At 34.3% G+C, this 14,236-nt stretch overlaps 2 protein-coding genes across 3 annotated transcripts; one reads left to right on the top strand and one right to left on the bottom strand.

Annotated features, from left to right (window-relative positions):
• On the bottom strand, positions 1-3,241 carry LOC112706072 (lysM domain-containing GPI-anchored protein 1). Its single transcript, XM_025757167.3, has 5 exons — positions 2,146-3,241; positions 1,624-1,741; positions 1,284-1,445; positions 1,145-1,176; positions 1-427 (listed from the first exon to the last, which is right to left on the bottom strand). Exons 1-5 carry the CDS (start codon positions 2,822-2,824, stop codon positions 141-143), a joined length of 1,278 nt encoding a protein of 425 aa, XP_025612952.1. The 5' UTR covers positions 2,825-3,241; the 3' UTR covers positions 1-140.
• A 1,398-nt stretch (positions 3,242-4,639) lies between these two features.
• Positions 4,640-12,299, top strand: LOC112706071 (uncharacterized). 2 transcript variants are annotated; one of them, XM_072201649.1, is made up of 17 exons: positions 4,640-5,139; positions 5,251-5,382; positions 5,603-5,770; positions 5,902-6,165; positions 6,334-6,428; positions 6,992-7,076; positions 7,160-7,387; positions 7,491-7,550; positions 7,685-7,764; positions 8,451-8,770; positions 8,856-8,947; positions 9,045-9,174; positions 9,803-10,914; positions 11,029-11,327; positions 11,452-11,613; positions 11,728-11,791; positions 11,913-12,299. In XM_072201649.1, the coding sequence occupies exons 1-17, from the start codon at positions 4,891-4,893 to the stop codon at positions 11,922-11,924; spliced, it is 3,552 nt and encodes a 1,183-aa protein (XP_072057750.1). In that variant the 5' UTR covers positions 4,640-4,890; the 3' UTR covers positions 11,925-12,299. The 2 variants fall into 2 exon arrangements, with proteins under 2 accessions (XP_072057750.1, XP_025612950.1); XM_025757165.2 differs by having other exon boundaries at positions 11,728-12,299.
• Positions 12,300-14,236: the final 1,937 nt, after the last annotated feature.

Below are 14,236 nucleotides of genomic sequence, written 5' to 3'. Positions count from 1 at the left end.
TTAGAAACTCAAATTCCCATGGTTGTTTTATCAACATCCACAAATCGGTTCAAAGAGTTACAAATGAGTATGCAATAGATAAGAGCACCTATGACAGACAAAGCAACAGGGCCAAAGCCACCACAAAATTGACAAAAATATTACAATGCCACAGGGATCATCAACTTGACGAGTAATAACACAAGTGCAGATGTCATGGTGGGTGATGGAATAACCAAGGAGCAAGCGGCAGAAGCACCAGAAGAAAGCGCGCTAATAGGACCATTTGCCGGCGGGAATCCTGGAAGACCTGTTGTTGAAGGAACCACTGAGGATTTGGGCGTTCCTAGACCGATTCCATCTGATTGAGGTGCTGGTGCTGGCGCTAGTTCTGAATCTCTCCTTATAGATGTAGGTGGGGCAATGAGAGGGGGGAATTCCCTAGGCCCTGCAGCATCATTGAAAATATATTTAGAAGACATCTAAAAACTTGTCATTTTTTTTTCAGGGTGAGTTCTGGAAAGTGGGAAACAGATTAAATCAGGAATTACAATCTACAAAATAGACCCTTCTTGACCACCCCAGCAGCCTCTAGAACAAATTAAAGATTGCTATACTTCCCGCATTCACCTTAATCTCAATAATAATGCTAGACAATAATAAATTTAAGCTCCTCTAGTTTCCACAAACAGTTTCTACTTCAAGTTTGCATACAGTGTTCATCACAGAGTATAGGTGTCGTGTGTTTAGACTAGGTATTTTCAGGTTTCAAACAACTTAGAATCTTCAGATCACTTGAGCAGCTTTCAAGTTAAAAAGAAAGAAGTTATATTTCAAAATTAACCAGCTTCCAAATGTTCAGGCTAAGGAAAATATAATGAACATAAAAATGACAGAAATTCAGACATCCAACATTTTGTACTTTTGTCCCCTCAATATTGAGGCAGCTTCAAGCAGTGGAATAGAAAACCTAGCAGTAGCACTAAAATTTGCTGGCGTTCCACCTATTGTAAACCCAAAATGAAGAATTCCATTTTTCTTTTCTTAATTTGACAACAGAACAATTCATTTATAATCGGTGTAATGGAAACATGATTAGAAATGAAGAATGCAATCTTATGACACATTTGGAATCTAAATATATAAATTGTTGTTACAATCTGACCTGGACATCGAGGTTGAAGGGATGGTGTCAACCTGCAGGTTGGCAGGAATGAACGAATAAACTTAAAAGTACAATCAACAAAATAGATACTACTGATATCTACCAACGAGGAAAGCAGGTGCAACGAGTATAAACATACATTGTCATTATGGTTCCATTAACAATGCCATCATAGTTACAAGAAGTAACATTGCAGCCGCCACTACCTTGTTGGATCGTAACATTCCCAAGCATAAGATTGCTGTTTTTACATTGCATGCTGGAGCAAGAAACAGCCAGCGAAGCCGGCATACAATACAAACTGCAGAAAGAGTGAAAAAACCCAAATGCACTATAGTTAGAAACAGAAAATTTCGAACCTCCATGTTTACCCTCATACCAAACTTATGAACCTAGAAGAGAATCTAAAATTATTTACAAGGAGGAAATAACTATATTGCAAAACACACAAAAAAATGACAAAGTTGCCAAGTAAGTACTTAAGATCCCGCGGTCCACAGCTACACTGCACACAATGCCCTGCTGTAATGGCATAACTTCCATTGGGAACAAGCAAGCCAAAATCAGAAGAAGATCTTGGGAAATTTGAAGCACAAGCTATAACAAGAAACAAATACTGTTACCAATTGAATTGAAGAATAAGCCACAAGCAAGGACCAAAACATATACATAAAGAATTCACAAAAAAAAAAAACATCAATCTAAAAATGTTGACAAGCCTAAAACTCAAAATTGATGAGTAATATTGGGTGTGCATTGGATTAAAATTCCTTCCAAGTCCCCATTTTAGAGAAAGGGCTTAACCAAACCACAACATTAACCCGAAATTGCATAGACAATTCCTTAAAATGGTTTTTCTTTTCTTTTTAATAAAAGCAATTACAAACAGACCCTAAGAAAACAAAAATTCCTAACCACCTATGTATACAAATCAAGGATCACAGCAACAAAAGAGAGGTAACCAAAACAAACCAATCATAATCCAAAACAGGAAAATTTACCCGGAATTGGAATGGCAAGAATATCACCATCAGTAATAGCAGTACTTCCCATGGCATTAACATCCATCAAATCAGTTAAAGTAGTGAAATACCTAGCCGCAATAGCAGCCAAAGAATCAACAGGCTGAACCACATAGGACATGTAAATCGCTGGAAGTGAATTATCAGTGCCATTAAAACAAGTACAAGGAAGAGGCACCAAAAGGCTCTGACCCACATCAAGAACCGAAGGGTCACTTATGGAGTTAGCCTCCGAAAGCTGGTCCGCAGATACCAAACCTCCATAGACAGAGTCTGCAATGGAAGAAAGCGTGTCCGAAGGGCGAGTCTTGTAATGCGTTGAAACCGATTTTCGGATCCCGTCGACGCAGGAGCATGAAATTGGAACCTTGATGAAGAGCTTGGAAGGGAGAATATGGTGCTCCACGTCAGGGTAAGATATGTCGATGGCGTTTGCGGTGAGGAGAGAAATAGGGTCGATTTGAAAGAGTGAAGCTACCTCGGAGACTTTAAGGTCAGTGTAGAGTGTGTAGCCTAAGAGCGCGTTGCATGAGTCGTTGTTGGTGCAGGGTTCTATGGTGGATTTGCATGTTGCTGGTTTGGGAGCTGTGAGAATCTGCAAGAGTAGCAAGAACAAAGTGCAGTGAAGAATGGTGTCTTGCTTTGGCATTCTTTGCATAAAAAAAAGTGAGCTTCTTTTTTCGGATGGAGATTTTCTAGGGTTTGTTTGGAAGAAGAAGAAGGAGGAGAAGAGTGCTTGAATGGGGTAAAAAAAAGGAGCTTGGTGTGTTTTTCAAAAGGAGTTAAACCAAACAGGGTACAATGTGTGTCGTATTAGTTGCTCTGCAACGTGTTTATGGAGAGAAGAAAAAGGGTTTAGGGTTTTCTGTGTTTTGTGTGATTGGGTTGTTGGTTTTGTTTGTTCCAGTGAGAAGGAAGAGTGTTGGAGAGTGGAAAAGGTTTTGATTTCAGAGTGAAAGAGAAAAGAGAGAAGAGAGAGAGGTTTGAGTGAGTGAGTAGGAGACAGGTGGGTTGCACAGTTAGAAGGACAAGGACAGGGACAAGAGGGTCACACACTAGTCACATTCTCTGTCATAGAGAAGAGATTTCTCCATTACTTACTACTTACTAGATGTGCTGGACTATTTTGTCCCTCTCTCCAAATCATTATATCTAAGATTGCAATTATTATTATTTTTTTGATAAAAACTCAGATAAAGTCGATTTCATGTGAAGTTGGTATTTGAGAATCGTTAAATAAAAATTTAGTTAAATCAGTTAAATTATTTAACTCTCAAGTATTAATTTCATGTAAAATCGACTGCATTTGAATTTTCATCTTATTTTTTATTCTATATTACGGAGAGAAAGAGAAAAGGGTAGAAACGTAAACTATATTCAATAATTAATATAAAATAATTTTTTCAGTTGAATTGATTGAACCATTCAACTAATAAATCATGTTTGATAACCGATTCAATTTTTGAAATTTTGAAAAAAAAATCCTGCTTTATTATTTTGATTTTTTTTTCAAAATTCATTTTCACTTGTCCTTTGGCATGGTTTAATAAGACGGGGATGTTTTAGTAATTTGGCACTTTTCCTTTTTCCATTTTGTGGTCAATCAAGTATGGCCCACGTTCATATTGTGTGGGTTCGTATAGTGTTCCTTTTCAGGGATTTGAGTTAGGAATTTATGGGTTTCTTGTTGCCTTGGTATACACCATAGCACCAATTTGATACCTTGCCTATGGTTACCCAAGTCGGGAAAAGCATATTAACAACAGAATTTTAGGTTTAGACTTTAGAACAACAATTTAAAAAAGAAGGAAATCTTTACTAGACAAATATTCTCTCGTAATTTTTTTTTTTTTTTTTTTACTGAAGTACGATTTACCTTGTAGAGAATATTGTTGGCTTAAGAATGATATTTCATGATTGTGATTACATTATGTTTTATACATTTCATAACAGTTTTAAAATATATATTATTGTAAAATATATATTTTCTTACAATCATATTATATACACACCAAAATTAATCACTAATATAAAATATATATTAAAATATAAAAATAAATATTAAAAATAATTAAATTATATATATTTGTGTACAAAATATATTAATAATTAATTTTAATAACTAATTTTAATATATAAATATTATATTTTATTATTTTATACTAAAATAATATTCTATATATAAAAATTAGTAACAAAAAAAATATTTATTTATATATATTATTTAATTTATTCTAATATACATTATATATTTCAACGTATATTTAAATTATTATTTTTTTATTTATATCATAATTGTTTATTTATACTATTGAGAAAAAATAACTATAATACACTATTAGTTAACGAATTATAACTCAAATAACATACTCTTCTATATTCACTTAGAGATTGTAGATTCGAATATCTCCATTTTGGTTAAAAAAATTATAGTACACTACTAATTACCATTATGATTGTTGTTATTGTTACTATTGTTTTACATCTAATTCTAATCATCTATGAGAAACAAATGCCACATGATCCGGCTAAGGGATAACTACTATTTTTAAATGTAAATAATGTGGTTTAGTTAAGCGCCTAAATCAAAACTAATAGCATGCACAATGGCGGGAACTAAGCGGTGTTCCCTCCAAGTATTTCTAACAAACTTCTAGTCCCATTCTCTCTCCAATTTCCCCAAATTCACAAAACCCTAAATCGAAGAATCTCAGTCATACAGTGATGGAGGACCTCGTCACGGAGGCCAGTCCTGGCAAGGCCGCCACGCCGCCTCCACCGCGCCGCAGCGTCCGGCGGAGGCTGGTCCAGTCTACTCTGTTTCCTCACAAGCCACCTGAGCACAATGCGAAGGACAACGACGATAAAGGCAACGAAAATGACGACGAGTACTTTCCCTCTAGCAAGAAAAAGAAGAGGAAGCCGAATCCGAAGCCGAAGCCGAAGCTCACTCCTCCTGAAAAACCCTCCAAGGTCGATCTTCTTCTTCAATTTCAATCAGTTTTAAATTCAATTACTTTTCTCTTAAAACTCTCGCATTGAAATTCAGATTCTAATTGTGTGAATTTTTTTTGTTCTGAGCAGAATAGCACGCCGAAGAAGAATGCATCAGCTAATGGGAACAAGAGGTCAACTTCGAAGCAAGTGTTTACTGATTCTGACGAGGTTGCTACACATGTTCCTGATTTACGGTTAGAGGCAAAAATCTCAGCTGAGGTTGGTGTGGTAGTTCTTGCATTGTTGGTTCTATAAATTCTCTGCTATGATTAGAGCTAGCATTTTTGTGGGATTGTATGTTTTGAATTGTGTGAAATAGCAACTAGGTAAAAACTTGTGCCATGATTGTAACTCATTGAAGACAATGACCTGAAAAAATTTTAGATATGACTGTAGCAATCTGACTTTATTTTTTGGGTTCTATATCTATTGTGACCAGGAAAATGCGAGACTGTTTGCAGGACGGCAAATACATCCGTTTTTTTCCTCATGGAAGGCCCTGAAAAAATCTCAGGAGCAGGCTGAAATAGGAAATAAATTTTGTGCACATAAGAAGGATAATGAAGCAATTACATGTGGTCCTATCCATGTATTTGAAAATGTCCAGGTAAGGTACTTTTGCATATGATTTGATATTGCTTTGTTATACCAAAGAGCTTTATCTATATTACCTTGATCCCTGTATTTTATATTTTCACAATGTTAATTTTTTAAGTTGGGCATAACATTATCATGCAGGAGGATACCTTATGCCTTGACTGGAGAAACTGGACCTTTTTGGGAAAGGATACCTATGTGAATTATGCTCCTGAAAGTTATGATGATAAGACTCTTAGTGCTTTGGATACTTCAGGTGTTTCAATTTCTCATAATGCATTGACTTTGTCAGATAGACTCTCTATCCAGCCAGAAAACGTTCAGGCAACATCACTGTCAGAAAACTTAGCCGTGCCAGCAAATGAACAAACAATTTTTCCTCAAATGCTAAAAGATGCTGAAGTGGTACATAATTTGTTTTATATTTTGTTATTTCGATAATGAATTCCTTCTATACATAGTAATCTGTCCCCTTTGCACATTAGCTGCATATGGGTAATCTGTGGAATCTAGTGTATAGCCACTAAATGTGTACGCTCTTTTCCTGGGTTATTGACCAAAAAATGCTCTTAGGACTTGAAAGTGGATGAATCTGTTACTTTTTCTGGGCAAGCTCGCATTTTCAGAAAGTCATATGCTGATCCACTCAGTAGATTTCTGCAAGAAAGGTAACCAAATGCCACATCCATTCGCCCAATATCTTCATTGAAATAGCATATGGGCAATTAATTCTTTCTTATATCCATTTTACATTTATTTCACGGTGTTCCTTGTGTTGCAAATGCTGCTTAGTAATACCTTTTTCCTATCTTATTTATTTTTTTGGAACTTATCAAATACATAATAAGCTGGGTTTTTTCCTGTCTTCTTATTTTTGGATAAAATAAACTGGTTAGGATATTTTTTATCAGAAACTCCTTAATAGGAACAAAATCGACGCCAGAGTAAATAAACATTTAAGAAACCTATGTTTAATGGAGTGAATTCATTTCCTATCTAGGAGAAGAAAATAGGAGGAATTTTGGTGTAAATATCGCCTACATAAGTATAATCTGATGTAAATAGGTTCCCTTGGTTGTTTAACAATTGAATTTGTTAACAATTAAGGATAAAATTCGTGTACTTTGTATGATAGTTATGGTATCTTTTTTTGGTTAAATATGCTCTGGGTAGTTGGGTTGTAAGCTCATTTCCAGGAACTGAGGCTTTCATTTTTTATTATTCATTTTAGTATGAAGTCTTACTACCACAACTGTAAAGATAAGGCTGACAACAGCTTATGGACATACAAGTACAAGCCAACAAAGGCCACTGAGGTCAGACATTTTTAAAAGGTGTATAGTTTGCATTAAAGTTTCTATAATCATAACTTCTTTTCTTTTTCAATATCTGGTTATAGGTTTGTGGTAATGATGAGTCGGTCAATATTTTGCGTGACTGGTTACAACAATGGCATGAAAGACGTTACCAGGGGAGGAAGAATTCCTCTAACAGGGATAAATGGGACATGCAAGATGGTGATGATGATGATGGTGATTATAACTGTTCTCTCAGTGATTATGATTCAGAAGATCTAACTGAGGAGGATTCCCTGCACAATGTTCTTTTAATTACAGGGCCAATAGGGGTGGGTGGGAATCTACTTTAGCAAAACTTAGTTACATATTTTCTTCACTGTTAGCACCTCTTATTTATATTGGCAGCTAATGCATGAATCTATGATATTGCAGAGTGGCAAGTCTGCTGCTGTCCATGCTTGTGCTCAAGAGAAAGGGTTTGAGATTTTTGAGGTATCACTATTTATCACTATCCTATCAGCATTTTTCTTTTTCAGTGTGTGCACTTATAAATAAAACATTTGTTTCCTTTGTTTTCCATATATGGCCAAATATATTAAAATTTAAAGCTTTTACTGCCGTAACAGCTCAATGCATCGCATTGTCGAAATGGGCCTGCTGTCAAACAGTATTTTGGAGATACTCTTGGTTCGCTTGGTTTCAAAAGGTTTGTTAATTTGTCCTGCCTTGTTTGCTGAGAAGTTATGATCTTCAGCTGAGTCGTTCTGCTTGACTTCAGTTTCCTCATATTATGTGCAAGTTTTCACTTTTTCCTCCAATATTTTGTTTGCTTAGATGAGCCTTTTCCCCTCCTTTTTTTGAGTAGCACTGCATGACATATTTCATAGGAAATCAGTACTTCACTGAACTTGGGGATGTTGATGCTCTTGTACAGATCAAATGTTATAGGATAAAAAATTCTCTACCGGATTGCAAGCAGTAGTGGATTATTGTCGCAAACTTAAAAAGTTTTTTCTGTTGTCATTATGTCGGTGGGTGGATATTTACAAGCTTTAGAATGCTTTTATCTAATGGAAGAAAAAGAAAACAGTTACATACTAAGGAAGCTTGTACGAATTGTTGAATGAAGATGAAATTAAGCATGAAGAAGTTCGTTATAAGCTTTTGATTGGGGGCTGAACTGGTTCCTTCCTTTCAATCTTCAATGAGATATGTAAACCAAAAGAGTGGGTATAATGAAAATAAGACCATCTAACTTCTGATTAAACTGCTTTGTTACATGATGTTCATTGTGTGAATCTTGGATTAGTCAAATCAGGCTACTTATTGTGTAAGAAGCTATGCATGCAAGCTGTTTTTTGGTAATATTTCTTATTTGATGTAAGTATTCAGGTTACCAGAAGACATTGAAAGTTCACAAAAGAAAACAATGAAATTATCCCCTGCTATGGCTTTGCCCAAGGATAAAACAGCTGATGAGATGGATGATGGGATGGTTGAACCAATAACCATATCTGATGATGAAGCTTGTGGCCCTGCTGGAACATCACAGAAGTTACCTTGCAAAAATAGTGTACTTACATGTCATAAAGTCCAAACTTTAATTCTAGTTGAGGAGGTAGACATCCTTTTTCCTGAAGATCGCGGATGCATTGCTGCCATACAACAGATTGCTGAGACAGCAAGGGGGCCAATAATATTGATCAGCAATAGTAAGCTGACTAGATATACCTCTCTTATTCTTCACATATCTTTTATCAATCTTTTGATGTTTATAAAGACATTTTTGTAAAATAGGTGATGATCCCCGCCTGCCAGATAATTTTGATAGGCTCAATCTTTCTTTCTCTTTGCCATCTCCTAAGGAGTTGTTTTGCCATTTGTACAAGGTATGTGCTTAAGCTTAATAGTTTCTCTCCTCTCCCACAGAAGGAGGGGAAAAATTGAAACCCTAAATTATAATGATATACATTGAATGACATGCAGGTTTGTGTCTCTGAAGGAGTCAACATCCATCCTCTTTTACTGGAGAAGTTTATACAGTCTTGTAATGGAGATATCAGGAAAACCATTATGAACCTCCAGTTCTGGTTTCAGAGTATGCAATTTGGAAAAGGTGGGTTTCTCATGTTTATTGACTTTGTTGGTGATATGTAATGGCTATTTTCATTTTATAAGACCATAATCATTAAAATTTTGGTCAATTTTTATATGGTTGTTCTACAGTGAAGACCTGCTGGTTGGAAGTTTTAGCTTGTACATACTACATAGCTGAGGGAATATGCTGCTATATACACTTAATGACTATTTCATAAGCTTTTAGAAGTTAAGAGTGGCCACATCCAAGGCTAAGATTGGTTAAGTTATTGTGCGTGACCTCAAGATAATTGAAACATTTATTTTTACCTCAAGATAGATTCTTTTTGTTTGCAAGAGTTTCCCTTCTTGTGATTGCTGTAAGAGTGACCTTTTTGGATCGGTGTCAACATCTACTCCCTCTCTCTCTTTTATTCCTGCATGATTTAACTATAGGGTTAAGGAACAAAGTAGACTAGTGATTCTGGTTTGAATTGTTCTTTCCTAATAAGTCTTCAGGAATTTACTCTGGCAACCTTTTTACATATATTTGCCATGTTTTAATGTACATGCTTAGGGGGATCAATGTTAGTTATTCATAATTCCATTTATCTTATTATCACTGTATTGCTATGCTAGAACTTATGATCTTCCTCTTTCCTGTACAGATGGAAAAGCACAAATAGGTTATGGCTCACTTCCATTTGATCTTGAGCTTGGCCATCAAATCTTACCAAAACTAATTCCCTGGGATTTCCCCTCAGAATTATCTGAATTAGTTGAAAAAGAACTTGCAAACTCAATATCTATAACAGAAGAAAACTCTAGGTTGCAAGGTATGCAAAATGATTTAGATGCGCATGATATGGATACTGATTATAGAGAGGCCAAGAAGTTGGAGATGATAAAGCGGAATGAGACTACAGCTGACTATACTGAGCTTGAAATTCAATATAATATTTCTGAGTTTTCTGATTCTTTTGGATCCCCACAAGCTTTGCCAACACAAAATGATGGTCGACGGAAACTTATAGTGATGTCCTCTGATTCTGAGGATGAGGATCCAAATAATGTACATCTGCAATGCACTCATGATGAAGCTGACAAGAGCCAATCCCTCAATGATAATAATGAATCTCCCTCTAAGTTTCAATTGAATGAACATCACTCTGGCACGTCATTTCGCAAATTGGTTTGTTCCGAATTGGAGGATCAAGAGGAGGAATTTTTTAGATTTTCAGAAACAGCTAACACATGTGAATCATTGGATATATCCTGTGTGCCAGAGTCAACCTATGTTCCTGAAACTGCAATAGAGAATGAAATAGAGACAATGTCTGGGGCAGTGTCTTCTGGGCATCCTGCTGTTCCTCCAGAAATTTCAGTGAATAATGAGTTGAAACCATTGGGTGTTCGTAGGCGGTTAGTAAAATTTCCAGAAAATCCATGTTTGTTGGTTAATAATGGATTTCCAGAATCCCCTTCAAAAGAGGCTGTGCAAGATTTGTACAATGAAAATCCCAAAACTGCAATTGTCCATGTGATGGACGAGTGTAGTCGTGTGGATTTCCAGCTTAAGTCAAAGTTTGTTGAGTCCACTCCGATGATAGAGACAGATACAGTACAAAAATGGTGGAGAAATCTCCGTGAGTGTCAAACAGATTTAGGACGGCATGCCACGTCGGAGCAGCTAGGCACATTTGAAGTGGTTAAACTGGTTAGCGAGCTAAGCAATCTAATTTCAGAAGCTGATTTGTTTTTTGATCACCGTGGACAATGTGTAAGTGCCTTGCGCTTAAATAAAAGTTGTTATTTCCCCTGAATTCCCCCCTCCCGCTTCCCTTATTTTTTAATTGTAGTGTATAGGCACTCAGTTAGATATACGAATGTGCAGGATGTTATGGAACCTGCAATGTCCTTGTCTGGGGAAGCCACAGCTAGTTGGTATGATGAGGAAATAATGATGTCCACTGTTGCTGTTTCTGGGTTTTGCTTTTATGTTAATCGTATAGCAGATGAAGGATCAAAGTTAGGTTTTGAGAACAAGGTTGATTTAACTTCTGAGATGTTGGCTTCCACAACTAATATTATGACATTGGGGAAATTATCCAGAGCAGATCTCACAAAAAGCACTGATATCTATACTGGAAAGGAATCAGAGTTGGACAACCCAGTTTATGATGTGCATAAGAGGTATATGGTCTTGCCTTTCATCTATAGTTGGTGCAAATTCAGCAAGTTTTACCTTTTTCTGTTCTGTTAATTATATTTGGGCATGTTGTGATGTCAATTCTTACTATGGTAGCCTTCTATGCAGTGAAAACAATACATCTCTGTTCAACATCATCCAGTCTATTGTTCCTGCAAGAATATCCTTGGTACTGAAAGGTGTTGCTTTCAATGAATATCTATCTTCAATGCGCCAAATTTCAAGATCAGAAGATTTCCGAGTTTCACAAGGTGTTAAGAGACGAGGAAGGTACATGTTTGCGAAGCAAATTCAATCTTCTTTTTTTCCAGCATTGTGATTCATTAGAAAATGTTAACCAGGTATCGTTGAGTATTTGATCAATTACCTGATGCTTGAATGCAGGGTGCGGGGCAGTCAACATTACTTGAGTAAATGTACAATGTTATCTCCTGAAGATATATCATTAGTGAGTGAACGTGATTTCTGCAAAAAGATTTCTTCACAATGTACAGCTAACGAGGAAAACAAGCATACATGATTAAACTTTATTGATAGCTTTTGTTCATTCTATGATATATTTGCTACAGAGAAGCAACTAGAAGTTGCTGAATGATTGACACAGGACGAGGTCCGCGAAACTTGTTTTTGCCCCTGATGATTATTATGGTCAATTTATGGGGCAGAGATTGTAAATTGAACTAGTGGTAGCACATAGTTGCAGTAGCAGAGGTGGAAATTCTGAAAATAACCTATACTTGCTCCTTTTTTGTAAAGCTTAGGTGATTCTTTCTGTTCTCTTTTATTTTTATGTGAAAGCTTTGATTAGTCAGTCATTGTTTTTGTAAGCAGGGAACCATAATCCGTCTGATATTACCGAACCATATGATGAATTAAGAAATTCAAGATAGCATAATATTTTATTGCCAATAGGTATATATAATGAATGGAAATAGTAGGCTGCATTTTGAAGAGAAGTTGAGATTGAGAGATAGATATTAAATTAAGTCTTTATATTATGTTTAGTATAAATATACAGGATTGAATTGTATCTTAGTATTATATTTGGTTTAAGATAAATATAGAGATTAAAGGGTAGATTTGAAATTTGAAAAGTTAAATGAGTATTTTTAAAAGGAAATATTATTAAAGTGTCAGTTGTTCTTATAAATTTCAGTTTTTTATGTTTTTATTTTTTAGAGGTATTGAAGGGATTGAAATTGTGTTGTGTGATTGAAATTTTAACTTTAATCTTTAGTCATCAAGTGCAATACTCAATTTTAATCCTAGTTTCAATTTCAATTTCAGAAAACAAATACAGTCATAATATTTTGGTAAATGTTATAGTGTTTAAGATATGGTATCTAACTTATTAAAAAAGATAAAAAAATAATATTTAATAAACTTTAAATATTTTACTTTTATTTTATATATTTTATTTTTTACTTATAAAAGCAAGTTAGGTAATTTAGATACTACAATGAAACACCATAAAATCCACGTTATGTTTTAATGCCATCAGGTAATATAATGTGATACTATACAATGAAATTATTAATTCATATATATATGTTGCACATTCAATTTTTCTTTAGAAAAATCGGGTAATAAAATTGAATTTTATATTTTTAATCATAAACAATTTTTACACTTTCATACAATTAAACATGTTGATATTGTTAATTATATGTTGTCTTTCACATTATTGTTGGTATAAGTCTCAAAGAAATGTCAATTTCTTAATAACAGAAATATACTAGATGCAATTATTGCATAAAGACGGAAGACATGCATGCAAGAAAGAAAAAGAAAAAACAAAGGAAAGAAAAGAAGATAATATAATTGCTGTAATTTGTAACATTGAAATTTGAACAAGCAAAAAACGATAAAATTTATTATTTTTTGTCAATATTTTTAACTACCAACTTAATTCTTTTAGTATAATAATTTAATAATATATTTTTAGTTTATATCTTTTAAAATTGTCGATTAACTAATAAAAAATAATAAATTTTGCTCACTTTATTATATTTTTCTTTGAACAAAATGAGTAAAACAAGATGCGATAAGACAAAATAACTATACTACAGCTACTGAAAGCATACCTTTTCTCAGAGACAAGTATTATATATAACTCTGCAAAAAACTTAAATGAATAATACCAAAACAACTTATAATATGTCAGTAATGTTCAAATGTAGTCTCTAAAGTATTTTCTAGAGAAAAAAAACACACAAACACACACACACACAATTGTTTGTGATTAAAAGTTATACTAAATAATTTTGATGATAAAAGAAAATATTAAATGATCAATATTTTTTTTCTATTTGAACTAATAATAATCAATTTCTTATTTTTGTTTCACTAAATTATTATTCTTCAGAAAAAAAAATCTAGTCTTTCTTTTTCTTTTTTCTTTTTTCTCTTTTATCGCTTTTGCCAAACCATACCTGCCAGACTCCTTCAGGCCTGGGACTCTTAAATGTATCTTTACCATAGAGAGTGCCATGAATCATGATTGCCATCACTCTTTTTCTTTTTTTTTTTTTCTTTGGGGATCACCATCACAAATAGAAATATCAAATACACCTTGCTATGCTAAAAGTTTTGGAAGCATTTCACAAGTTTTATGGTATTAAGTATTTTAATATTTTTAGTCATTAATCTTAGTCATGTATATATTTTATGATTGAGGTTAGATACGTGTAAAATGTTTCCAAAAATTTTTATTCAAGCCATCATTTTACTTATTTTTTTAGGTAAAATACTATGTAAACAATGGATTTAATAAGAAATACAAGATCTTTAGAAGCATTCAAAAATAGAATGGATATTTCAGGGAGAAACTCATCCTATAAAGTCCACAACCACAACACATCATGCATGATGAACACCATCAACAACCAACCAA

The sequence above is a fragment of the Arachis hypogaea genome, chromosome 8, assembly GCF_003086295.3.
Source record: "Arachis hypogaea cultivar Tifrunner chromosome 8, arahy.Tifrunner.gnm2.J5K5, whole genome shotgun sequence".
Classification (NCBI taxonomy): Eukaryota; Viridiplantae; Streptophyta; class Magnoliopsida; order Fabales; family Fabaceae; genus Arachis; species Arachis hypogaea.
Note: the sequence above shows the minus strand (reverse complement) of the source record. Positions and strands in the feature narration are given on the sequence as shown.

What these genes read in the sequence shown, in the direction of transcription:
- LOC112706072 (XM_025757167.3), bottom strand. Translation starts at nt 2,824, where the DNA reads ATGCAAAGAATGCCAAAGCAAGACACCATTCTTCACTGCACTTTGTTC. An exon ending in TGTGGACCGCGGGATCTTAA is followed by an intron (nt 1,446 to 1,623) that starts GTACTTACTTGG and finishes CTCTTTCTGCAG; the next exon opens with TTTGTATTGTATGCCGGCTT. An exon ending in AATGGAACCATAATGACAAT is followed by an intron (nt 1,177 to 1,283) that starts GTATGTTTATAC and finishes GCCAACCTGCAG; the next exon opens with GTTGACACCATCCCTTCAAC.
- LOC112706071 (XM_025757165.2), top strand. Translation starts at nt 4,891, where the DNA reads ATGGAGGACCTCGTCACGGAGGCCAGTCCTGGCAAGGCCGCCACGCCG. An exon ending in CTCCTGAAAAACCCTCCAAG is followed by an intron (nt 5,140 to 5,250) that starts GTCGATCTTCTT and finishes TGTTCTGAGCAG; the next exon opens with AATAGCACGCCGAAGAAGAA. An exon ending in GTTTATGATGTGCATAAGAG is followed by an intron (nt 11,328 to 11,451) that starts GTATATGGTCTT and finishes CCTTCTATGCAG; the next exon opens with TGAAAACAATACATCTCTGT.